The sequence below is a fragment of the Mugil cephalus genome, chromosome 2 (genome assembly GCF_022458985.1).
Source record: "Mugil cephalus isolate CIBA_MC_2020 chromosome 2, CIBA_Mcephalus_1.1, whole genome shotgun sequence".
NCBI lineage: Eukaryota > Metazoa > Chordata > Actinopteri > Mugiliformes > Mugilidae > Mugil > Mugil cephalus.
Genome location: NC_061771.1, coordinates 30,848,843 through 30,876,295, shown reverse-complemented (window position 1 = coordinate 30,876,295; position 27,453 = coordinate 30,848,843). Strand labels below are relative to the sequence as shown.

The 27,453-nt window shown below is 42.5% G+C and overlaps 2 protein-coding genes across 2 annotated transcripts; both read right to left on the bottom strand.

Moving 5' to 3' along the window:
- Positions 1–10,624: 10,624 nt before the first annotated feature.
- Positions 10,625–12,354, bottom strand: LOC125004070 (zinc-binding protein A33-like). Its single transcript, XM_047578423.1, has one exon. The coding sequence runs from the start codon at positions 12,349–12,351 to the stop codon at positions 10,708–10,710; it is 1,644 nt and encodes a 547-aa protein (XP_047434379.1). The 5' UTR covers positions 12,352–12,354; the 3' UTR covers positions 10,625–10,707.
- Positions 12,355–18,270: 5,916 nt separating this feature from the next.
- On the bottom strand, positions 18,271–20,677 carry LOC125004060 (E3 ubiquitin-protein ligase TRIM21-like). The gene is made up of 2 exons (XM_047578410.1): positions 19,802–20,677; positions 18,271–19,754 (listed from the first exon to the last, which is right to left on the bottom strand). Exons 1-2 carry the CDS (start codon positions 20,675–20,677, stop codon positions 19,032–19,034), a joined length of 1,599 nt encoding a protein of 532 aa, XP_047434366.1. The 3' UTR covers positions 18,271–19,031.
- Positions 20,678–27,453: the final 6,776 nt, after the last annotated feature.

Here is a 27,453-nt window from a genome sequence, read left to right as displayed (position 1 = left end):
GAGCAGACAACTTGGAGGGAAAAGCCCCAACACAGCAATTGAAGAAGTGGCTGATATAAAGAGAAACTATCAATGGCTGGAAAATGCTGGACTGACAGACAGCCCAGAGGCACTAATCATGATAGCACAAGAACAGGCCCTAAGTACAAGAGCCATAGAGGCCAAGATATACCAGGACAAATCAGACCCAAGCTGCAAACTTTGCAAAAATGCCCCTGAGACAGTCCATCACATAGTAGCAGGGTGTAAGATGCTACACGGATCAATGTACATGGAGAGGCACAACCAAGTGGCCAGGATATTGTACAGGAACATTTGTACCCAGTATGGAATAGAAGTACCCAAGTCTCAATGGGCCATATCACAGAGGGTGGTTGAGAACAACAGGGCTAAGGTTCTGTGGAACTTCAGCTTCCAGACTGACAAACAGGTCCAGGCTAACCAACTGGACATAATGGTTGTGGACAAAGAGCAGAAGATACCAGCTGACTCCAACATCATAAAGAAGGAACACGAAAAGGTCGAGAAGTACCAAGGGTGGAAAGGGCAGCTGAAACAGATGTGGAAGGTTAAGGTGAGTGCAGTCCCTGTGTAGGAGCACTCAGGGCAGTGATCCCCAACTGGGACAATGGCTCCAACAGATCGCAGGAACAACACCTGTAGCCTCAGTCCAGAAAAGCACAGTCCTAGGAACAACTTAGATATTGCGCAGAACCCTCAAACCCTCAGGTCTCTGGTAGAGGACCCGAACTCGATGATGACACAGATACTACCATGTGAGGATGAGTGGGCCATTTACACACACATACATATAAATTTAATATGTTTCTGATCCTTGTCTTTCACAAACTCTCTTTGTGGTTGTCATTACACTGGTCACCTGAATACAGAGAAGACAACGGGTTCTTGGGTTGATGACCCATAGCCTATGCTTCACCTCAAGCTCCTCCACTGTGAAGTTTGAGCTGTTGTGGGCCACGAGGTTTGACGAAACTGCCTCAGATGACTTTACCTCAAATTGGGAAAACAAGTGCTTTAGCTTCTCTGCTAGTGAGGCCTCAACTTCAGCTCTGAGATTGGAACTGTACTTGGTGATGTGCTGGCCTCCCTGTTTGAACTGAGTAACTATGTCACTAATGAAAGTGTTGATCTTCAACTGAGGTCTAGTGTAGAACATCTCTTTACACATTGGACACTGGAACGTGTCATTATGATCCCAGTGTTGAGTGATGCAGTGTTTGCAGAAGTTGTGTCCACATGATGTAGTGACTGGATCAGTGAACACATCCAGACAGATGGAGCACAGAAACTGATCTTCAGATCTCAGACATCTGGCAGCAGACATGTCTACACACCGACAACAAGAGAGAAAGAGAGAAAAACACAGTTTAAGTAGAGATTTTTTGATTATTGATGAGTTATTCAACTTCAGACATAATGACTTTGAAATACACTTAGATCTCTAAGCATTTTATCTCCTGGTGCCTCCAGTTTATAGCAGCTCATAAAAAGAGGCTAGGTAGGTAGAGCGGGTTGTCCATAAAAGCGCTTTGAGTACCTTTGAGTAGGTAGAAAAGCGCTGTATAAGAGCAACACCATTACTGTTACAGTATCAAGCTGTTGTGTATTTATGGGCCGCGAGCATCCTGATAGCCCCGTAACAATCCTTATATAATAACAACATATTTCATCACAGTCTGTTTTAGAGCCATCTGGAGCTCAGTCTGAGTCTAAAATTCATGAAACTTTCCCGATGGCTGTCGCTTTATTGACCTATTTATTGACTTGGATGGAGACAGAGAGAAACTATATCAGACTTCATGGAATGTAAGAGACAGTCTAACTAATGGGGAGAGATGATTTCAAAATATACAGTCTATGTTCAGGAGTAATAAGAAAAACACAACATGCAAGTCATTCAACAAAATTCATAGTGTCTGTAATGTTGATAGCTTTTCTTTGGATTTTGATCTCTGAAGAAAAGGGAAGCACCTCGGTCAGGTATGTTTCAAACAATCTAATAGTATGTGACAAAAAAGAAATCACACGAAAAACATGCACACTTTGTTTGAATTGTGCAAAAATATTTCTTAATAGTTTCGAGACCATGACCGAGTAAATTAGACCCTGGCAGGTCGCTATAGTTTTCACATGATGTGAAACCCTGACCAACATTCAGACTTTGTCCCTCCTTCACCAGAGTATGAGCAGAGAAGTTTTACAGAGCTGGAGAGTGGATGAAGAGAGGCAGAGGTGTTAGTGGGAATTGGACTGAATCAGATGATTTTTTAGGATTTTATATTTTGTTCTAAAGCACTAATGTCTGGACTGAAGCTCTGGGTTTTGATGCTAGCTATTTAAATACAGTAAATATTATCAGTTGTACTCACCTGTCTTCGAGTCAGATGTTGAGAAAGAACAGATGAACTTTTCCTTTTCTTTTCCTCAAACAGAAACACAGAGATTTGTCTGCACTGCAGCCATGCCGCCGTCGCTCTGACAAACTTTTAATCTGTTCTTTACAGTTTAGCTTCTCCTCTGACTGCAGTTTTGTTTGTGTTTTCTGCTTCGAGGTGAGACATGAATATAAAAACAAACACATTCCATAATATTTTTCCTCTCGAGCTACAGACACAGATGTAGTCTATGTCATAGAAACTGTATGAGTCACAAGTCAGCACACCTTGAAAACAAACTATAGACTATATATATTACATATATATCCCCATTCATTTCAAGATAAACTCCAAATTCTTTTGATTGTTTAGAAACCCCTCCAGAAATCCCTCCATGGTCTCGCCCCTTCATATATCCCTGAGCATCTCACCCCTTACACCACGGCCTCAGACCCTCAGATCGTGTCTTTTCTGTTGCAGCCCCTTGGCTCTGGAACATCCTGTCAGAAATTATTAGGAGCTCTGACTCTGTTAAAGCCCTCATCCTTTTTCCTTGGCCGTAATAGTATCTGATCTGTTTATATTCTTTCATCTGATCACCCCGGGTGTCAATAGCTTTTCATTTGTTGATACATTGATGGTGACCTGTAATTTCCATGTTTTATACGATATGTTGAATGTGAAGCACTTTGGCGCAAATGGTCTTTGCTTTTAAGGTGCTATATAAATGAAATAAACTTGTTAGTCAGGAATATTAGCAATGAAACTGGGCCTTGCTGGAAAAAAACATTTGTTTGATGAAATAAACACCAAACATGCTTTGCTACAAGAATAGACTGCAAGAGCAAATTAGGACGTGGCAACTCAAGATCTTTCCCATGACTGAACTCTGGAAGAGCGTTCAGTATGCATGTCAGAACACTTACTGCGTCCTCAGCAGGCATCTCAGGGATACGGGTATTTTGCTCTTTAACATGTACAACTCTCCCGGGTCTCCTGGGTCACCTGCAGAGGGGTTCCAGCTGCATTTCCTTGTCAGCCACAGCCACCTGGAGATGGTCTCGGTTGCTGTGATGGCTGTCGCTTTTTTGACCTTTTTATTGACTTGGATGGAGACAGAGAGAAACTATATCCGACTCTGAACATATTAATTGAACCCTGAAAATATTGAATTAAACTCTGAATATATTGAATGAAACTTTGAATATATTGAATCAACCCTGAATATATTGAATGAAACTCCGAATATATTGCATGAAACTTTGAATATATTGAATGAAACTTTGTATTCTGCCCCGCTATTACAGATAGACCAAGGTTCCAGGAAAAACTCTGACTCAGAGGATAGATTATTTACCTGAGAAACACTGTAAAACTGGACAAACAAAATTCACAAATTAGTTTTATATACCGAAAATACTGTTTTACAAATATGCGTTAGCTTCCGGCTAACGTTAACACATTCCCCTTTGATGAAGGCCACAACAGGGAGCATGGCCCTCATGGCCACCATGGAGGCAGGCCTGCTGGCTGGCAGCCATTGACGCCCCAGGGGTCGCCCACATGGTTGCTGCGCCACAGGACAGCTAACAGCTAACAGCCCAACTGTTGTTGATTCTCTCCAGGAGGCACAGGACACTGGATTTTCCAGGTTTGAACTGCATGAATGCCCAAGTGCCCATCGTTTTCAGAGAGCTCAGAATCCATCAAATCATGAATAGATGGGATCATCACAGTAATGTCGTCCATGAAGGCTCTGCGGGCTGGAAGTCTTGTCTTGTCCTGTCATCTGCTAGTGGCCCTCTACACTTCATTTCTCCTGCCTTGAGTAGCTGATCCATGGCAGCCACAAACAGAGCAATTGAAAAGTCTATCCCATTCTCTGCAGGAGGTTTGACAGGTTACACAGTTTCAACCATGGTCTCGGTCTTCTTTATAGCATCTCCTGATGAATAGTTCTTCCTCCAGTTGGTTTTCTTCTCTTCAGGGAACTCTGACTCTTGAGGGAATATCAGGTGCTTGATTCATTGAATAAAAACAAAATAACAAAGGTTTGTTTTTTATGGATATTTAATAAAGGTTTTGGATTACACTTGAGTATGGATCAGAGGAGCTTGCAAAACTGTGCATGAGGGCCAGCAAACAGGGGAGGATACAGTATCAGAATAAACAAAGGTAAGTTACTACCAGCCACATGAGTCCTTAAAAGTGGCATAACAGTTATGAATACCATCACATAATCAAATTGTCTCTTATCACTACGAACTTTGTCTGAAGCTTAAAACTCTTCTTGTCAATCAGACATTCAGTTTGTAACTACTGTAAAACACACAGAGCTGTATGAAAGTAATAAGACAAACATAAATATGGAGCTGTTTGTGGATTATTCTGGAATTAGAGACCAAACAGACGCAGACAAAAAAAAACAAAAAAACATCTGGATAATTAAATATTTCCTTGCTAGTGGCTCTAATTGAAAAATGTTAACATGATGAGGCCAGAATAGTTGTTATGCCCCAAGTTAGGGGTGCTAGAGCACAACATGAAAAATGACCATCTTCCCCAAGTCCCAAGCAGCCACCAGCAGATTTTAGTTTGAATGCAAAAAAAATATTTATTTACAAGGGGAGGAAGAAATTTATCCACACCAATAATCTTCTAATAAGGTAACTAGGGGCTTCAGGGTGGACCAAGGCCACAACAACAAACAAAACAACTCTGTCTGGAAAATAAAGAAACTAACCTCCACAAACAAAACAACAAAGGCTTACTTTCCTAACTAAAATAAACAGGAGAAAACGATCAAGACAAAATGGCAGTCCACCCCTACTATTCAAAGATAACTGGAATAATGTCATTAAGCTTTGGCATGAGGTTGTGACCAGTTAGGAAATGCGAACGATAGAGCCTGCTGCCGCCCGATACCTGCCATCTTGGTTCCTTAAAAGGTGGGAGAGCATCCAGTTGCAGCCGATCACATGTTAGGTGTGGCCCATTCTCCCAATCACCTCTTCGCTATGGCACAGCCCTTTTTGCAAATGGGATTAGAAAAAAACACAGGACACAAGCAGCACACGTGGCAGCCCTCTAAAATGACCACAGTCATAACACAGTAAACATCTAAACAGGCTTTCCTTGTCTCCAGCTGCGCCTCTTTCAATTACTCATTACTCATTAAAAGCTCACACACATAACTTTGATCCCATTTCTGCAGCATCACACTGACAGCAACACATGTCCTGTTCAAAAAAATGGTCATAAATCTTCATATATTTGTCCAATTTGGATGTGAATACCTCTTGTCTCTCTCGTCTTCGTCCGCTTATCTGGGTCCGCAGCAGCTTTAGGAGAGAGGTCCAGACGGCCCTCTCCCCAGCCACTTCCACCAGCTGCTCCGGATTAATCTCCAGGTACTCCCAGGCCAGACGGGAGATATAATCCCTCCATCACATCCTGGGGCGACCCCAAGGCCTCCTACCGGTGGGACATGCCCGGAACACCTCTAAAGGGAGGTGTTCGGAGGCATCGTCACCAGATGCCTGAACCACCTCAACTGACTCCTCTCCTCTGCCCGGCCACCCTACGGAGGAAACTCATTTGGGCTGCTTGTATCTGCGATCTGGTGCTTTCGGTCATCACCCAATGCTGATGACCATAGGTGACGGTTGGAACATAGATCGATCGGTAAATTGAGAGCTTCGCCTTTCTGCTTTGTTCTCTCTTCACCACGACGGAATGTTTCAGTGCCCGCAACGCTGCAGATGCCACTTCGATCCGTCTGTCGATCTCCCGCTCCATTCTACCCTCACTCGTGAACAAGATCCTCCACTTAAGGCAGGACTTCCTCCCCAACCCGGACTGAGCAATCCACCCTTTTCCAACTGAGAACCATGGCCTCAGACTTGGAGGTGCTGATCTTCATCCCAGCTGCTTCACATTTGGCTGCAAACCACCCCAGCAAAAGTTGGAGGTCGCATTCGATGAAGCTAAGAGGACCACATCATCTGCAAAAAGCAGGGACGAGATCCTCTGATCACCTAACTCGACACCCTCCACCGTTTAGTTAGGAACCAAGTTATGAACAGAACCGGTGACAAAGGGCAGCCCTGGCGGAGTCCGACCCTCACTGGGAACAAGTGCGACTTACAACTGGCTACACGGACCAAACTTGCACTCCTTGGTACAGGAACTGAATGGCCGTTAGCAAGGGGCCATCCACCCCATACTCCCGGAGCACCCCCCACAGGATGCCCCTGGGGACACGGTCGTAGGCCTTCTCCAAATCCACAAAACACATGTGGACTGGTTGGGCAAACTCCCATCTCCCCTCCAGCACCCTAGCGAGGGTAAAGAGCTGTTCCATGGCTCCACGCCTGGGACGAAATCCGCATTGTTCCTCCTCGATCTGAGGTTCAACCATCGATCTGACCCTCTTTTCCAGCACGTTGGCGTAGACTTTCCCGTGGAGGCTGAGGAGTGTGATCCCCTTAAAGTTGAAATACACCCTCTGGTCCCCTTTCTTAAAGATGGGAACCACCACCCCGGTCTGCCACTCCAAAGGCACTGCCCCCGATGACCATGCAATGTTGCAGGGGCATGTCAACCAAGACAGCCCTACAACATCCAGAGCCTTAAGATACTCAGGGCGGATCTCTTCCTCTCCTGGGGCTTCACTGCCAGGTAGTTGCTTCATCACCTCAGCGACTTCTGCCCAAGAGATTGGACGACCAACCCCAGGCCCTCCGGCTCTGTTTCCCTTACGGAATGCATGTTGGTGGGATTGAGGAGCTCCTCAAAGTATTCCTTCCACCACCGGACAATAGTCCCAGGAGTCATCAGCAGCTCCCCGCCTGCACCAAAAACAGTGTGGGGAAGTTGCTGTCTTCCGCTCCTGAGACGCTGGACGGTTTGCCAGAACCTCTTTGGAGCTGATCGATAATCTTCTTCCATGGCCTCACTGAACTCCTCCCATGCCCGTTTTTGCCTCAGCAACTGCCCTGGCCGCAGACTGTTTAGCCATCTGGTACCGGTCAGCTGCTTCCGGAGACCCAGAGACCAACTATGTCCTGTAGGCCTCCTTCAGCCTGATGGCTCCCTTCACCTCTGGCGTCCACCAGCAGGTTCGGGGCTTACCACCACGACCAGCACCAGCGACCTTGCGGCCACAACTCACAACAGCTGTCTCGACAATGGCAGATCGCAACATGGTCCATTCGGACTCAATGTCCCCCACCACCCCTGGATCCAACTGAAGCTCTGTCGGAGGTGGGAATATAATACCATTTTGACAGGTTCTTCCACCAGGCGTTCCCAGCAGACTCTCACTATTCGTTTGGTTGGCTTCTTCCCCTGCCATCTGATCCAACTCACCACCAGGTGGTGATCAGTTGACAGCTCCTCCTCTCTTCACCCGAGTGTCCAGAACATGCGGTTGCAGGTCAGATGATACGACTATAAAGTCAATCATCGACCTATGATCTAGGCTGTCATGGTGCCAAGAGCACCAATGAACAACCTTATGTTCGAACATGGTGTTAGTTATGGACAAACTGTGACTTGCACAGAAGTCCAATAACTGAACACTGCTAGGGTTCAGATCAGGCAGGCCGTTCCTCCTAATCATGCCCCTCCAGGTCATGCTGTCATTGCCTACGTGAGCGTTGAAGTCCCCCAGAAGGACAATGGAGTCCCCAGTCGGGACACAATCCAGCGCCCGACCTAAGGTCTCCAAAAAGGGCGGGTACTCTACACTGCTGTTCGGCGCGTATGCGCAAATAACAGTCAGGACCCGTTCCCTGACCTGAAGGCGCAGGGAAGCAACCCTTTCCTCCATCCAGGAGAACTCCACCACAACAGTCTTGGGGCAAGCAAAAAGCCCACCCCGGCCCTCCGCCTCACCCGGAGCAACTCCAGCAAAGAAGAAAGTCCAACCCCTCTCAAGGACTTGGGTTCCGGAGCTGACGCTATATGTCGAGGTGAGGCCGACTATATCTAGTCGATAATGATCCACATCTTCCACAAGCCCCGGCTCCTTCCCCGCCAGAGAGGTGATGTTCCACGTCCCAAAAGCCAGTTTCCATAACCGAGGATCAGACTGTCAAGGCCCCTGCCTCGGTCTGCCGGCCAATCCATACTACACCGGACCCTTCCTGGACCTCCTGCGGGTGGTGGGCCCACAGGGAGGCGAAACCATGAAACCAGTTCGGACAAAGGCCCCACCACCAGGCACTCGCCCACAAGCCCCAACCCCAGGCCTGGCTCCAGGGCGGGGCCCCGGTAGAACCTCCGGGCCAGGTACACTGGCTCTCATTTGAATTTCTCATTCAGGGTCTTTGGAACTGTCCTTTGTCTGGCCCTTCGCCTAGGACCAATCTGCCTTGGGAGACCCTACCGGGGCAAAATGCCCTGGACAGCGTAGCTCCAAGGGTCATTAGGGCACTCAAACACGTCCACCACAATAATGTGAATACCTCTTTACACAAAATGTGTCAAAATTTATTGTATATGGACTTAAACGTATTGACAGTTTTGTACTGACCAGTATTGTAGTATTAAAGCATGTATGTACGGACCATGAAAAACAGTTTGACGATCAACAAGTTCATTTGATCAGTTTGATTGACAGGGTAGATTATCAGAGGTGCAGAGTTTTACCACCATCATTTATACAGGGACAGAAGTATGGATAAAGCAACATCATGTGTCTTGTGCTCTTTAGATCCTTGGAGCATGTCTGTTCTGATACTGTCTTTCGATGTCCGTTTTGGGTTCTGTAATTGTCTTTTGTATGAATGTTGTTTTAAAGTCTTCTTTGTCTGTGTTGTGTCTGCTTTGGGACTATGGCTAAAAATTAACATTTGTGTTAAGACTGGCACATTTACACAAACGCATCAATGTTGATTAATGTGCATTGTCCCAATTCAATAAACTAATAATGATGGAAAAAATAATGGCTTCTCCTTGCACTTTGACAAGGTCCAGCGAGGAGGTCCGGAGTACGGGTGTGTCTCCTGAACCTGGTCCTCCATCAAATGACTAGCAGAGCTAATAAACTCTGAGATGACTCTTTGGGTTATATTAGGTGCTTGATTCGTAGAATGAAAACAAAATGAGAAAGGTTTGTCTTTTACAGATATTTAATAGGTTTTGAATCACACTTGGGTATGGATTTGCGGAACTTGCAAAACTCAGCATGAGGGCCAGAAAATGGGAAGAAATAAGGATAAACAACTACTAGATCGGAACTAACGTGATGGAGCATTCTACACGGACTGTTTGTAACATTTAAGTCTCATGCTGTGAAATGAACTCTGCATGAGTTTTTTAGATTAAAAAAGTGTCCTTGTGCCGCCTGAAAAAACACTTACCCCACCTCTGCGCCCCTGGTGATTTTGATCTAGAACCGCCACTGCTGAGTAGGTATTTATTTCAGTCACTGGTTTAATTTTTAGCTAAAAAGTTATTGAACCAATTTAAGTCACTGATTTGTTTTGGATCGTATCGTTCTAAATGAACCAAAATCGTCCTTGAATCGTAACGGCAACCACGAATCGTGAATCGAATCGAATCGTTGTTAAAATGAATTGTTACACCCCTATTAAATTACCAACCACGTGATGCCCAATAAGTAGCACGACAGTTATAACACATAATCAAATCGTCGTCTCTTTTCACTAAAACTTTTAACTGAAGGTGAGAACTGCTCTTGTCAACCAAACAGTCAGTATGTAACTACTCTAAATCGTCTAGAGCTGTTTGAAAGTAATGAAACCTCAGACATCAGAGTAAATATGGAGTTGCTTGCGGATGGTTCTGGATTTAGAGACCAAAAGGGAGTCGACATTTCATCTGGATAATTATACACTTCCTCATTACTCACTGAGCTAATGGCTCTTATAGAAGCATGTTAATATGATGAGGCCAGAACAGTGAACATCTACACAGACTTTCCTCACTTCCTCTGATAAACCTCTAGTGAGTAACAAACTTATTTCAGCTCTCCTGGAAGATATTCTGGATTACTAAAGAAACATGATGCTCACACAAATAATTTTGATCCTGTTTCCACAGCATCACAGTGACAGTAACACGTTTCCAGGTCAAAATGGTCGTAAATCCTCATCCATTTGTCCTATTTGGATGTGAATACCTCTTTATAACAAATCGTGTCATTGTCAAAATATACTGTATATGGATGTAACTGTACAGCCTTGTATTGACACCAGCATTGAAGAATTAAAGCATATTTGTGAATAAAGAGTGAAGATCAATAACTTCATTCATTGATCTCAAAGTTTCATCATTAAATGGATCAGACAGTTTGAGTGACAGGACAGATAAGCAGAGGTGCAGAGTTTTTACCATAGTTAGAAAGAAAAGGACTGAAGAATGGGTAAAGTTTGTCAGTGAAGGAGCAGCCAGTAAAGGAGTAGATAAGAGCTGCAGTATCTATATCATGAAAGGAGACCAGACCCTCCTCATAATCCACAAACACCCCCACCTTCTCAGGACGAGAACCAAGAGAGAGACTGACTGGAGGACCAGAAAGAGCTTTGTACTCATTTCCATTTCTCAACCATACAGTCCAGTAACCATTCTGAGGACTCAGTTTGATGTCTCCCTTCCTGTTGATTGACCCTCTGGCCACTCCTAGATCCCAGTCAGTCTTTCCTTTAACCTGAACCTGAAAGTAAAATCTACCTGAAGAGAAACTCGTCTTTCCTAAAACACAAATACATGTAGAAAATCTCTCTGGGTTGTCTGGACGCTTCTTCCTCACATCACGATGAGTCACTTGTTTTCCATCATCAGACAGAATGAGGTGAGGATTTGCTGTATCAGGATCTAGAGTCACATCCACTGCATACTGCTGGACCCTCTTCAACTCAGCTTCAAGCAGCTTCTTCTTGTCTTTACTGAGTGTCTCCTCCAGCTGAGTCACAGCTCTCACCACAGTCCCCTCATATGATGGTGGACTGACGCTGACCTCTGTCCAGTCCTTGGTGGGTGGAGTATCTTTCAGGGCGGAGAAGCTTTGGAGGAGGTGGAGGTGGTCTTCAGAGCGTGAGAGCTGCTTTACCTCAGAGCTCCTCTTCATCAGCTCAGAGACTTCCTGTTCCAGATCTCTGATGAAACCTTCAGCCTGTTTCTCTGTTGTTTTCTGTTTGTCTTCAATCTCCTTTATGAGCTGGTCCAGGCCTCTCTCAACAGACTCCTTCAGAGCAGTGAAGACCTGAACACCTTCTGCTTTCTCTCTGTCTGCAGCATCTTTACTCATCTTCACTGACTCTTTCATCTCCTCAATCTTCAGTCGTCTCTTCTGGATCATCTGCTGAATTTTATCCTCTGTCTTCCCCAGCTCTGCCTTCTTTCCTTCATATTCTTCTTTCAGAGGAACAACATCATGTGTCTTGTGGTCTAAAACAGAGCAGAACATGCAGACGCATGTCTGGTTGGTCTTACAGAACAGCTCCAGAGGTTTATCATGCTTCCTACACCTCCTGTCTTCCAGGTTGTCCACAGGGTGGATCAGCTGATGTCCCTTTAGACCTGACACTGTCAGATGAGGCTCCAGGTGAGAGTCACAGTAGGAGAGCAGACACACCAAGCAGGACTTCAGGGCCTTCAGTTTGGTTCCAGTGCAGACGTCACAGGGAACTTCTCCTGGTTTGGTAGCTTGTTGCTCTGAGATGCTGCTGCTGGTTTTCTGTTGAGCTTCATGTCTGAACTCAGCAACAATCTCACGGATGAAAGTGTTGATCTTCAGCTGAGGTCTAGTGTTGAAAATCTCTTTACACAGGGGACACTTACATACATCAGTAGTATCCCAATGTTGAGTGATGCAGTGTTTGCAGAAGTTGTGTCCACATGGTGTAGTGACTGGATCAGTGAACACATCCAGACAGATGGAGCACAGAAACTGATTTTCAGATCTCCGACATTTGGCAGCAGACATGTCTACACACTGACAACAAGAGAGAAAGAGCAATTTTGAGATTTTTTGATGACTGATTAACATTTGAACATTCATGAGAGTTCATACATACAGAGTTTACACTGTACACAGACGTCTTCATTTTTTTTTTCCTGGTGTCAGTTTATTGCCAGTCAGTAGATCTGTTTTACCACCATCTGCAGCTCCTCGATGTAAAATTCACTAAAGTCGCTTGACATTTTACCGATCTCAGGTAGAGACCGAGAAGAGCAGCATTTGTTGATCAGTCTTTGTTCACCTTTTACACCCATTCAAAATGATTCAAGTTTACAAAATTAACTTTTCCTTTGATTACCTTATCAGGAAGTAAATATTGAAAAATAATGTACTTTGACAAGTGAACACCTCAATGCACAACATAAGAAAATCTATATCTCATTTAATCTGCGTTGTACCTGAATTCACGCTAAAGTAGCAAATATAAATAAACTTTACTGATCTATTTCTGTGGTGTGAAATGACCAGTGTCACTAGCCACCTACTGTTAAGGAGTATGGAAGTGAGAGCCGATGAATAACACTGTCTTAACATGTTTTGTTTGTTTTTTTTGCCAAGACAAAGGCCTCCATCCCATTGAAAACAGGATTGTGACCCATTTCTGGATCACATCAAGGGAGTACTGTTAGTGGGAACTGTGTTGATTCTGATTCAGAAGGTTTTTTTCTAGGATTTTATATTTTGTTCCAATGCACTAATGATTAAACTCAAGCTCAAGTATTTGATACTAGCTGTTGAAACACAGTAAATATTATCAGCTGTACTCACCAGTATTTTAGTCCAATGTTGAGAAAGAATAGATGAACTGAGATGAATTTTCTTCAGACAGAAACACAGAGATTTGTCTGGACTGCAGCTCTGCCGTCGCTCTGACAGACATGTGGTTTATTTGTGGAAACTGACATTGAATCTGGTCTTTCCGGTTTCTCTCTAACAGTTTATTTCCTGCTTCAAGTTGAGACATGAATATGAAAACAAATACATTGCACCATAGTTTTTCTGTTTGAACAATAGACACAGACGTAGTCTTTGTCACAGAGACTGTAGGAATTACAAGTTGTTATACATTGAAAACAAAATAAAATAAACGTAGGGGAAGGGAGATAGACACACAACATGCTATGAGTAGTAGGGTAGGATAAATTAAAGCATAGGAGCACAATGCGCGAGAGAGGAAAGTAGAGGTGAGACAGAATGTGAAATGTTGAGGATATGGTGAAAGAAGGCAGTCCTTGTCACTTGCTTTATGTGAGAACACCAAGTTTTCTCACAGTAGAACTGGACCCAAGGTAAAGCCATCCAGAGAAAGTGATTAGATAATGAATCTCTGAGATGTTTAGGGCCAAATACAATGATTTCTGTTTAGTCTGATTTTAAGACTAGGAAGTTATAGCTCATCCTTTATGTTGTTAAGACTTTAACCAGCTGATTAGTTTCATCTGGTTTCTTGAATAAATACAGCTGGGTGTCATCTGCATAGCAATTAATGTTTATGCCATGTTTCCTAATAATATTGCCTAAGGGAAGCATGTTATTACAGTGGATTATATTCATCCTAAAGCCAAAATTAAGGATGCATCATCCGTAATGTTGTTCTTGTTCTCTGTTTCTAAAGCTTTTCCCGCGATTCCCCAAATTTTATAATTGGTGGTTTTAATACTTGCAGTATTATTTATTATTATCCTTTATTTAACAAGGTCAATCCTGTCAAGATAAAATGACATATTTTCTAAGGGAAGCCTGGCAAAGACCGCAACCTAGGAAAGTTGTGACAGAAACTCACTCAATAACATAAATAAAATACATGGAAGATAAAAATGAAACACGAGTAAGACTAGGGATTTACACTAAAACAAGAACAAGTGTGATACATAGCTGCTCCAAAGTCTCTCACATGGTTTTTCAAAATCCAAGTGTAATGATTTTCTTTAATTTTAAAGTTTTCTGCAATGAGTTCCAAGCAGCAGGTGCAGAGTACTTAAAACAGTGTTTACCAAATTCAGAGTGGGTTTTGGACACGTTTAAAACATACAAATCGTTGGAATGCAAAGAATACTTGCTTTGTGTTTTAGAGATGTAATTGCATAAATAGTCTGGGAATACAAGTAAGATATTAAAAAAAACATATGCCATTGTGTAAGGCGGTGTTGCCAGAGATGGCCACTCAGCTCATTCATATAAGGTGCAGTGATGATGACATAAATTGTGATAATCCTTAAGGCACCATGATTCACTGGATGCAGAGATTACAGACAGTTTGAAGAAGCATTCATACATGAAAGGTATCAAGGTATCTTAATCAAGTGTAAGGAGGAAGATAGCAACAACCAACTTTTTCCTTTTTCCTGGCAGCAAAAGAAAAACAAGACATGTGATGGAAAAAGAACTCAAGTTTAAATTGTGTTTTTCTTTTTTTTCTAGGTTTTCTATCTCACACCCTTGTAATGATAAAATGCTGGGAGGAGACAGGTACTCTCCTGCCATTGGAAAACAATCATCAGTTTGGTTCTGGCAGGATTTAAAACTAGTCTATTAGCTATCAATCAATCAATCAATCAATCAATCAATCAATCAATCAATCAATCAATCAATTATTATCAATAAGCTGACGTTCCGCCAGCTTGAAAAAGCAATCTGCAATTTCCCAAAGGCCTCAACAAGAGTAGAGTCATAGCAATATAAGATTGTGTCATCAGCATAGAAATGAAATTTGAAATAAATTCTTAAAAAATCCCTCTGTCGCCTTTACCAGTATGTAATGTGTCCAACAAGACATGGTAAGGTACTGGACTTATGCTACGGCACTATAAAGGGGCCACTTATATCCTATAAAATTGTGTCACTTGGGGTTTACTGATACTAATTTCATCTTTTTTAGCACCAGTCTATCAACTGACCCTCAAGAGAGGAAAAGTTGAAAGAAAATAGGCTGCTGTGTGGACAGAGGGCTCAGCTCACCAGCTGAATGGACGTTTTAACAGCACTAACTGCGATGATTTCAAAGACACTTTTACTGATTTAGATGAGCTGATGAACACTGTATCTGAATACTTTTTCTTTTGTGAACAAATGACAATCACAATATACCCAAATAATAAACCTTTGGTCACTAAACTAAAAAACTAAACTAAACTAAATATTTGTCCCAAACTGGGAAATTTCGTCAATATTCTAAATCAGAAATGCTTTCCACCAAGGAGACATTCACCAACAAGAAGAGGCCCATAGACTGGTGAAGAAGTAAATAAAACTGGCCAAAATAAAATTGAAAGGGAAATTAAAGGATGAACTCGGGAGTGGCAACTCCCACAGTGCCTAGAGAGGAATTAAATCTATGGTGGGAAATAAAAGAAAAAAGACATATTTTGGCATTTACTTTCATGAATCAATTAATTTCAAAATGTATTTTAAAAATAAGTCATAAACATTAACTTAGAATCTCAGTCATATATGCGTATTTATATTTAAACACCAAAACTCATCTTTTTGTTTTTCTCAAAATTTACATCAACATTTCAAATGAAGCTCACAAACTCGAAATCATACAACTCAAAACAGTTTGATTGACAGAGATGGTACCCCCGGCAGTTGCCCTTTCAAAATTCCCCAGACAGAATTTTCTAGTTTCTTCTATCTTACTACTCAACGCTGTGTGCTTATACTGTGTTGTGTCTCCCCCTTGTATCTCCTTTCAGACTATGTCTGTGTCCGAGTAGCGAAACATCCAGTTGCCTTTATTCAACTATTCACCTTTAGATAACCTCTGACGAACCTGCAACGGGATTGCAGGCTGGTCGCCGTAATCAAGTATAGGGAGCAAGATGGCAGCAAACAACTTTTTTCCTGGCAGTAAAAGAAAAAGAAGACCTGACCTTTTTATCATGATGTCTACATGAGTTTTAAAAGAAAGTTAGTCATCAATTAAAATGCCAAGGTACTTGTAACCAGTCAGAAGTTCTATCTCACACCTTTGCAATGATAAAATGCTGGGTGGAGACACAGGTACTCGCCTGTGCAGATATCAATATACCAAGCAGATATCTCAGATCATTTGTTCCCACAGCTGTAGAGTTTCTAAATAACTTTTAGGCATGGTCTTGCAATGTAGGCTGCATATACTCTATGGTCATGATAACTCACCTGATGACTTTTATTATTTATTCTGTGTTGTTTTGTACAGTACTGTTTTATGATCTGAATTTGGTTGGTGACTGCTGTTGCAAAGTAAATTGCCCAAATTGGGACAATAAAGAATTTTCTGATCTAATGATCCCAGCACAGAACCCAGAGGAACCAAAACTGGAATCTGTTTGACGGATAGGATTCAAGTAAGTCTAATTTATTTCATTTCCTCCTTTAAACTCCTTCATCGAGCTGTAGCCATGTTTCAGTCAAAATGGATAGATCAATCTGATGACCAGTTGGTTACAACGGTAATAGGCTCTGTACTGCCACAGAGAGTTGAAGTTTATTGTTTATAAAAACTCTTCATCCCTGGCAATTTTATGTCAGGGTCAGGTGGTCTCTCAGGATGGTTGAGATCTGTTTTCTCTCCAGTGAATTCATGAACCACCCTGGTAACTCACCTCTTTACAATCCTGGAGTCCTCTTCAGATTCCATACCAACCCACCTGGACTCCTTTGATATGATAAAGCAGCATCTCTGCCTCCAGATGAATCACTACCTTAATGTGGTGGAGGGGTTTTGTCCATGTGATACTGAGATCCTGTTATTGGGTCTCAGGGAAGGGGGCAAACAATCCAAAGACCTTAAATAGGGACCTTACACCTCAACCACAAGAGGGAAAACTCTGTCTAGAAACTGAGCTTTCCTCCATGAGCCTAAGCCGGGCTAGTCCAAAGAAACAATCTAGAGTCATCTCCCTGTTGGCCCACCCCTGCAGGAAGTTAGGACCAGTTTCAGTAGGTGTGCAGCAAGTAAAGTCAGGGCCCAAGATGTCCTGACTTCTGGCATCACAAACTGGTTCTAGTAACAACTTGTCAACAGTGAAGAATTCTTAATCAGTAAAATGAACAAATGTCAACAACAAAATGACAATAAAAAGTTGAAGCTGCAGAGGTCATCAAGCTGCCACCTTTCTGTGTCTCCCAGTGGTTCATCTATGAAATTCATTCAATAGTAAAATCACTCCTTCCTCTGCAACGTTTGTCTTTGAGCTCCAATAAGAAAGCATCACTAATATCACCAAGACCATGGGTCCATGTCTCTTGATATCACTTAAACATCTCCCGTCCTTCATCTCAGCACCAAAGGTACTGAAGGTTGCTGCGGTTGATGGAAGTAGAATGAGGGGGCCACTAGGTGACAGCCAGTGGTTTTAGAAGAGGCTCTTATTTTAAAGAGAGGTTTGAGTGTTGAAAAACCCTTCCTCACCACTGATCTCGGTAAATGAGGTTCAGATGGTTTACCTTGTCGTCTTGCAGATCTTGGTCAACCTCCACCCTACCCCTGTGTCCCTGAATCTAACTGAATTGGGAAGAAGGGAGTTAAGGTGTGGTACTCCATCTACTTCTCTGAATCAGCTGCAACACATCTGAGAGGAGATGTTTCCGTTGGTTGATATGTGGTGAATGTTTCAGTGATTCTGTTGTTTTAACAAATATGTGACCTGTATTTCAGTAAACTGTTTTTTTGGAAATGGTTACTAGCTTTGTGGCTATGGAATGACAACAAAATGACAAAGGCTAGTCTTTTATGGATATTTTTAAAAGGTTTTGAATCACATTAAAGTATGAATCAGAGAAGCTCACAACACTGACCATGAGCACCAGAAAACATTGGAGGACAAGACATCGGGATGAACAGAGGAAAATTACTAACAATGATGATGATTCCCAAAAAGTAGCACAACAGTTATGAACAACATAACATAATCACATCATTGTCCCTTTTCATTACAAACTTTTTTCTTGAAACTGTTCTTTTCAATCAGACTTTCCTCAGAGCTGTATGAAAGTAATAAGATCAACATCATCGTAAATACAGAGCTGTTTGGGGATGATTCTGGAATTTGAGACCTGAACGGAGTCGACTAAACATCCCAATCACAATTATAATCTGGATATTATCTGGATAATTAAATATTTCCTCACTAGTGACTGGGGTAGTAGTTCTTATTGAAGCATGTTAACACGATGATGCCAGGACAGTGAAAATCTACACAGGCTTTCCTCACCTTTTTTGGTAAACCTGTAGTGAGTGACAAATTTGATTCAACTATCCTGGACATTATTCTGTTACTTCTTAACATGAAGACATTGAACCTATGACTTCTGGTGGATTGAAGATGGCGCCAGTGTGTGTGTGGCCCGTCGTCTCTTGCTGGAAATGTTGTTTATGTTTGTGCTCTTTGTGTCAATTGTTATCTCTACTGTCAGCTCATTGCTTGTGTACGACCGCCAAACACTGCTGGATCTTCGCCCCTCTGCCAAGGATTTGGTGAAAGTCGACTACGATGGTCATACAACGTTTCAGGCGCCTCACTTCCCCGTAACTGTACTGTCATCTTGCGTTCTCAGCTGTACCAGTATTGTAGTATTAAAGCATATATGTACAGAGTGTGAATAAAGAGTGAAGATCAATAAGTTCATTCATTGACCTCAAAGCTTCATCATTAAATGGATCAGACAGTTTGATTGACAGGACAGATGATGAGAGGTGCAGAGTTTTTACCACCACTGTTATTACAGGGACTGATGTATGGATAAAGTTTGTCATTGAAGGAGCAGCCAGTAAAGGAGTAGATAAGAGCTGCAGTATCTACATCATGAAAGGAGACCAGACCCTCCTCATAATCCACAAACACCCCCACCTTTTCAGGACGAGAACCAAGAGACAGACGCACTGGAGGACTAGCATTAGCTTTGTATTCATTTCCATTTCTCAACCATATAGTCCAGAAACCATTCTTAGGACTCAGAGTGATGTTTCCCTTCCTATTGATTGACTTTCTAGCCACTCCTAGATCCCAGTCAATCTTTCCTTTAACCTGAACCTGAAAGTAAAATCTACCTGAAGAGAAACTCTTCTTTCCTAAAACATTTACACATGTAGAAAATCTATCTGGGTTGTCTGGAAGTTCCTTCTTCACGTCACGATGAGTCACTTGTTTTCCATCATCAGACAGGATGAGTCTAGGATGTGCTGTAACAGGATCTAGAGTCACATCCACTGCATACTGCTGGACCCTCTTCAGTTCAGCCTCAGAAAGAAGCTTTTTCATGTCTTTACTGAGTTTCTCCTCCAGCTGAGTCACAGCTCTCACCACAGTCCCCTCATATGATGGTGGACTGACGCTGACCTCTGTCCAATCCTTGGTGGGTGGAGCAGCTGTCGGGAGGAGAAGCTTTGGAGGAGGTGGAGGTGGTCTTCAGAGTGTGAGAGCTGCTTTACCTCAGAGCTCCTCTTCATCAGCTCAGAGACTTCCTGTTCCATATCTTTGATGAAACCTTCAGCCTGTTTCTCTGTTGTTTTCTGTTTGTCTTCGATCTCCTTTATGAGCTGCTCCAGGCCTCTCTCAACAGACTCCTTCAGAGCAGTGAAGACCTGAACACCTTCTGCTTTCTCTCTGTCTGCAGCATCTTTACTCATCTTCACTGACTCTTTCATCTCCTCAATCTTCAGTCGTCTCTTCTGGATCATCTGCTGAATTTGATCTTCTGTCTTCCCCAGCTCTGCCTTCTTTCCTTCATATTCTTTTTTCAGAGGAACAACATCATGTGTCTTGTGGTCTAAAACAGGGCAAAGCAGGCAGACACATGTCTGGTCGGTCTTACAGAACAGCTCCAGAGGTTTATCGTGTTTCCTACACATCCTGTCTTCCAGGTTGTCCACGGGGTGGATCAGCTGATGTCTTTTCAGACGTGACATTGTCAGATGAGGCTCCAGGTGAGAGTCACAGTAGGAGAGCAGACACACCAGGCAGGACTTCAGGGCCTTCAGTTTGGTTCCAGTGCAGACGTCACAGGGAACTTCTCCTGGTTTGGCAGCTTGTTGTTCTGAGCTGCTGCTGCTGGCTTTCTGTTGAGCTTCATGTCTGAACTCAGCAACAATCTCATTGATGAAAGTGTTGATCTTCAGCTGAGGTCTATTGTAGAACATCTCTTTACACAGGGGACACTTACATAGATCAGTGGTATCCCAGTGTTGAGTGATGCAGTGTTTGCAGAAGTTGTGTCCACATGATGTAGTGACTGGATCAGTGAACACATCCAGACAGATGGAGCACAGAAAGTGATCTTCAGATTTCAGACATGTGGCAGCAGACATGTCTACACACTGACAACAAGAGAGAAAGAGAGAAAAACACAGTTTAAGTAGAGATTTATTGATTATTGATGAGTTATTCATCTTGCATCAAACTTCAGACATAATGACTTTGAAATACATTCACATATTTTATCTCCTGGAGTTCAATTCATAGCAGCTTATAAAAAGAGGTTAGTAGGTCTGTGTGGTATCCTCGTAAATAACAGATTCACATCCGACACGATTATACTGTTACAGTATAAAGCTGCTGTTTATTCATGGACCGCAAGCATCCCAAAGTACTTCCTCGTTGACCATCTGCAGTTGTCTTGTGTGCCCTCTAGAGTCCCAGTTCTGTGGCAATCTATTTACAATAACACAACACATTTCATAACAGCCCATTTTACAACAATCTACAGCTCACCCTGAGTCTAAAGTTCATCAAACTTTCCTGATGGTTGTTGTTTTATTGACCTCAGGTGGAGACAGAGAGGAACTATGTGAGACTTCATTTAAATTATGAATTATTAAGGCCACATCTACCTGTACCAAACTGATGCCCCCCCCCCCCCCCCCCCCCTCCCCCCCCCTTCGGTTTTCCTTGGAGTTATTTCTAGAATTTTTTAATACAGTTCGATCCATTGCAAAACTGCTTCTAGTTGTAGAAATGCTGTAAAATACTGTAATAACAAGCATATTGGATTCAGCATTAGCAGCAACCTGTGCAGTTCATCATTTCATCGACAAGAATACTAAACATAATACCGTTGAGAGGCGGCATTCTATGGACAATTGTTTGTAAGATTAAATGAAGAACCAGCGAATAAATTGAATTTATAGCAAACAACTGACTTTCAATCTAACTATACTAGCTGGTGCTTATTTAGTAGCTTGTAAACTTATGCTTAGTTTTCATTTAAACAGACACCCTCTTATTTTTTTGTTAATGTTTGAACCATTCTTACATGTTTATGTACACTTTTTACAAAAGCAATACGCTTTTGCATCAGCAGATGGCGCTCACTCAGCAGTGGATTATGGAAGAGAGTATCCTTAAGTTACTGCTCTCTCAAGAGAGGGATAAAAAACAAATAAATGTGTGGTTTCAGGTCATAAAACGTGTCGAAAATGGGACCCTGTTAGTTGATGTGTACGTGTGCCACAAACACCTATGATGCTAACGTTACCTAATGTCAGTCGTCAGAGTTGTTAGTTATGTTAAAAACTCCAAATTCATGGTAAAAAGTCAAAGTAGTGAATGTTGATGCTGAACTGAAATGACAGTAGGTAACGACAGAGCACAGAGTTACATTAATGTAAAGCATTTTTTTTTTTTTTTAATAAAAGGTTTAACGTTGGCTAAGCTTCATGCTGTATTTACGTCATATATATGATATTACCATCATGATAATTATGAATTAATGATAGATGTCATACGTTAGTGGGTGATTCGATGAGGTGAGAGTAAATATCCGGGTATGACACCTCCGGTCACTGAGTGGGATTGTTGAAAAAGGCTATATGGACATGCGGCCCCTATTTAAAAAATAAATTAATAAATAACATTGCCGATCAATGCTCTGCAATGACATTATATATCGTATCGTGTCTTTCTGACCAATGTTAGTCATTTCACCTTCTTTCCAGCCAACAAACGCTAGCAACACAAAATTGCTACATACACTGTGCTTCCTAGCCTGTGTAACCTTTACTTAGATTATCCCTAGGTCTGGTGCCGGTAACACTTATAAAGTTAAGGTCGTATTCACACCAGGCTTGTTTAGTCTGCTTGAAACAGACCTTTTCTGTGATGCGGACCTTTTGGGTAGGTGTGAGTACAAATCAGCGGACTCTGGTGCGGACCAAACAAGTGAACTGAGACAACCCCCGCAGCTGGGACTCGGTTCACTTGTTTGGTTCGCACCAGAGTCCGTGAGACATCTCAGCGTCTTTACAGATTAAACGGGATTCCGTTTGTAACAATTCACCATACACACAAGAGGGATCTTGTCAGGACAACAGTACCTTTTAATGTAATTAATATCTTACGGAAAAAACTGAGCCCACCTTTGAAACCACCAATACAACACAGAAAAGCCTGAGACGTGTAGGGCATCCCGCATTTAATTAACAGAAGCAATGTCCTTTTTACATTATGTAAATTTAGAATAATTACATATCTAACGAAAAAGCTTAAATTTTCCCCATTCATTCTTAAATGTTTAATGTTTAAATGATATTAAATTTGTTTAACTTCACAGCCACCAATGCCACGAAGTTGAACAAACTCAGTATAATCCATTAGCCGCAGTTGTCCAAAGGAAAAATAAGCTACAGTTTCGTCCACAAAAACGTTGTGATCGTGATCGTCGTTTCATTCTTTTCTATTTAATACCAACAATGAGCTGTGGGTCAGCGTGGGGCACAGAAGAGACGCACTGCCTCCTCGATATGTGGTTGGAGGAGAGCATATGTCAGCTGCTAGATGCACAAAAATACTGACGTCTACGGCCAAATCGCCAAGAAAATGTGTGACATAGGCTTTACCTGGACTCCGACGCAGTGTCAGCTTAAAGTAAAAGATCCCGCCAATAATCATATCCAGTGGCCTAGTGGCTATGGGATACACATGGGTCTGTTTACAATGTTGGTCCACTTGTCAAAAAATGCAATGTGAATACAAACCGAAAAAAGCATTTTTTTTAAAAGGTCCAGACCCAAGCAAGTGAACTATTGGACTTTCCTGGTGTGAATACGCCCTATTTCCTCCGGGTTTTGACCAACTCTCTTAATAATGTTACTCTCCATGGTCTAAAAAACATCAGTACAAACATTGGATTTTAAACAGAGGCGGTAACATCAATTTTTGTTAGTGAACAACACAAATAGCTTCACAACTTGTGCCGTTTTCAACAGATCAGGTGAATGGTCCGTGTGGACGGAAGTTGGTGATTTCAGGGATGTTCACGAGTAATAGGAAAAACAACATGCACACAAAGTTATCCAACAAAATTCATAGTGTGTGATAAAAAAGAAATCACAAGAAAAACACGCACACTGTTGTTTGAAATGTGCAAAAATATTTCTAAATTGTTTTGAGACTATGGTTGAATAGATTAGACCCTGGCAGGTCGCTATAGTGTTCACATTATGTGAAACCCTGACCAATATTCAGACTTTGTCCCTCCTTCACCAGAGACTGAGCAGAGACTGAGCTAGAGAGTGAATGAATAGAGGCAGATGTGTTAGTGGGAACTGGACTGAATCAGATAATTTTTTAGTATTTTATATTTTATTCTAAAGCACTAATGTCTGGACTAAAGCTCTGGATTTTGATGCTAGTTATTTAAATATAGTGAATATTATCAGATTTACTCACCTGTCTTTGAGTCAGATGTTAAGAAAGAATAGACGAACTCTTTAATTTATCTTCAGACAGAAACAGAGAGTTGTCTGGACTGTAGCCCTGTCGCCGTCGCTTTGACAAACTCTCTGACTGCAGTTTTGTTTGTTTTCTACTTCAAGTTGAGACATGCATATAAAAACAAACACATTCCACAATAGTCTCTCTCTTAGTTTCTCTTTCAGCTATAGACACAGACGTAGTGTCTGACACAGAGTCTGTAGGAATCACAAGTCAGCACACCTTGAAAACAAACTTTAACGAGATGGAGAGAGGGACACACATCTATTAACATGATATACAGTAGAAGCACACACCGCAGTTTCCTTCAGCTCAGAACATCTCAAAAACCAGGCGCTTCCCATCACCCTCCGACCGAGTTTTTCATGCATTCACCTCATTCAGGCTGGACTACTGCAACTCCCTCTACTCAGGTATGACCACCACCTCCCATCTCCACCTGGTTATTAACAAAGTCAAAGAAGCGAGACATATCACTCCCATTCTTGCATAATTACACTGGCTCCCCGTTCATTTCAGGATACACTTCAAAATTCTTCTTCAGGGATATTACCAATAAACTGAGGCTGGCTGGAAAAACATTTGCTTGATGAAATAAACATCAAACATTCTTTGATACAAGCAGAGGCTGCAAGAGCAAATTAAGACATGTCAACTGAAGATCTCTCCTGGGATAGAACTGTGGAAGAGCAGTCAGTATGCATGCGGGAACACTTACTGCATCCTCAGCAGATACCACAGGGTCACAGGTATTTTAACTGTACACCTCTTCTAAGTCATCTGCATAGAGGCCCAGTCTTTTGTAATGCACTGATCCTGAATTTCTTTGCCTTGGGAACCTTTCTGCCCTCTGTTTGAAAGGCCATGAATCTGGGTGTTTGTGCCTGATGTATGTTGGTCCTGACTCTCTGCAGCTCGGTCCATTTAGCAATCTCTACAGGGACTTTGCCTTGGACATCCAGTCAAGATGTGGTGGCAAGAGGTTGGCTACAGCACATAGCAGAAAGTTTAACTTGCCCTGGGCAGTACCCCAGAGCCCCTTCTAAGAAAACAGCCACTCAAGTACCTCATCCTGCTGCATCCAACAGGCCTGGAAGGGCAGTTCCACCCCTTTGATACGATTTTCCTCTTCTGCTGTACCCCTGACCTTTTGACCCACGAGCTCCCTTCTTCCTCTGGCATCAGCATTATCCAACTCTTGGTGCCATAGTTTCCGATACACCATGCCAATGATTCAATCAATTCCTTGGATAGTAGTAGCGTACAGACTGCCCTTGCCTTGGCAGCCTTGAATTCTTCCACAACTGACGAGAGTGGTAAACTGAGCTTTGTAGACTTTCTGTTAGTCAAACAGACTCCACTGGAGTCTTGGTATGGTCCTTACTGGAAACATAATAGTGCCCAGCAGCAAACTGTTCTCAATTTCCTTCAACCAAGCATTCAGTTGAGTTGTGGTCATTTTAAGGTTTCCTTCAGGGTACTATCATAACACTTTCATTGACAGCGAATTCCTTGCTCCTAGATAGTAGGAATTTCTGACCCCTGGATACTAAAGGTGTTATCAGGGTTTGTTTTCCCTTCAGGAGGCAAAGGCTCCTGGATTTTGAAGGCTTTGCGGTCTGGGTGTCTTATCCAGTTATCTGCTAATGGCCCTCTGCACTGCATCCCTCCTGCCTTGAGTAACAGGTCATGGCAGCCACAAACAGAGTAACTGAAATTGTGCATTCTGCCATGATGTCCTGTTCAAGTCTCTGCCAATTGCCAATTTTACCTGATGTGGTACTTGTGGGTAGGCTTTGGCGAGGTCTAGCTAGGCCACAGGAAGCGTGTTGTTGCTCCTCTTGGCCTCCTTGATGATCTGGCTAATCACTGATGTGTGTTTCTGGATGCTTGCATTTTCTGGCGACAATTGCTTTTCCCCCAAAGGAAGATGCTATCCTCCACTTCCCCATTGGAACATGTCAGGCTTCGACTCTTTGGCTGCCCGAGGTGGTCACATAGAAACTGGATAGAAACTGTTGTTGAAGCAGGTCTTTCTCTGCTGAGGTTTCTCTTTCTACCTTCTCTGGTTTGTCTCCACCAGCTGTAGCATAATTTTCAGGACCCTTGAGCTTAGCTCACTTAGGGCTCGTCTGCTTTCCACCTTCTTGTTTTTTGACTGTATTCAGACCATTGTTCAGTTTAGCTTACTGGTGTTGCCTCCTTCTGGGACCTGCGGGAGGTTTGACAGGCTTCCCTTCCTTGACTCCAGATATGTCGCACCACACTCGATGCACCATGGTCCCAGGGGTCTGAAGTGTAGCCTTCCTGCAGTACCGGAGTCCAACAGAGAAGCAGCAGCAGCAGGAAAGTAATCTGTGTTCATAGCCTGCCCGGCCGAGAAGAAGTGTGTCTTCCTCTCTGATGCTGTTTCTTGTGATGATTCTGCGAGTTCAAATCGAGATTTGTCAGATGGACGTAGCTACACATAGAACATGGTGGACATAACAATTTTTTTCTCAGCGGCGGCTCAACGACCCACCAGCAACACCAACGCCGGAACAGATGTTTCAAGTCTGTGAATTTTTAGATTAACACTCGGTGTGAAACAAGTTACTGACTGATGAAGTTATAGTTTTTGCTAGATGGTTTTCATTAGCGTCAGTTGTAATAAGAGTTAGCATACGCAATGAGAGTGAATAACAACATTAACGCTTGTTACACACCCCAGCTTGTTATGGGAAAAGGGAAGTAACACACGCACAATCAGATGAAAAGATTGTGGTAAGATGCGTATTTATTTGAAAGACAATGTGGATAACAGAAATGGACCTCCAGGTGCTGTTAAATCAAATAAAGAAATACAACAAAAAGAGGACTCCTTGAAAATAAAACTGAGCTTTCTTTCTAAACACTAAAGTGAAAGTGTTGGTCATAATAAACGTAAATGTTCATAAAACAAAAACTATCTAGCTACTCTAACATGCGCAAAACCAAAAATACAAAGGAACAGCACCTCTATGCCTGGTGTTTCTAAACAATCGTAAAAACTAGCAATGAGTGCAAGAACAATAAATCAGTAAGAATTTGATTGACAGGACACTGTTCAGCCTAGTGAGGAATGTACAGACTTGTACATTGGGGAAACAAAACAACCCATCCACAAACACATGGCCCAACACAGGAGAGCCAGCTCATCAGGAAACAACGCAGTCCACCTCGACCTGAAGGACAAAGGACACTCCTTTGAAGATACCAACATCAAAGTCCTGGCCAGAGAGTACAGATGGTTTGAGAGAGGAGTTAAGGAAGCCATCTATGTCAAAGTGGAAAAACCTTCTCTAAACAGAGGAGGTGGCCTGAGATTTAATTTACCAACAATTTATAATTCAGT

Bases quoted from the DNA above. Each gene is read 5' to 3' on its own strand.
- LOC125004070 (XM_047578423.1), bottom strand. From the start codon at position 12,351: ATGTCTGCTGCCAAATGTCGGAGATCTGAAAATCAGTTTCTGTGCTCC.
- LOC125004060 (XM_047578410.1), bottom strand. From the start codon at position 20,677: ATGTCTGCTGCCACATGTCTGAAATCTGAAGATCACTTTCTGTGCTCC. The intron at 19,755-19,801 runs GTAAAGCAGCTC...CCTCCTCCAAAG, and splicing joins TGATGAAGAGGAGCTCTGAG to CTTCTCCTCCCGACAGCTGC.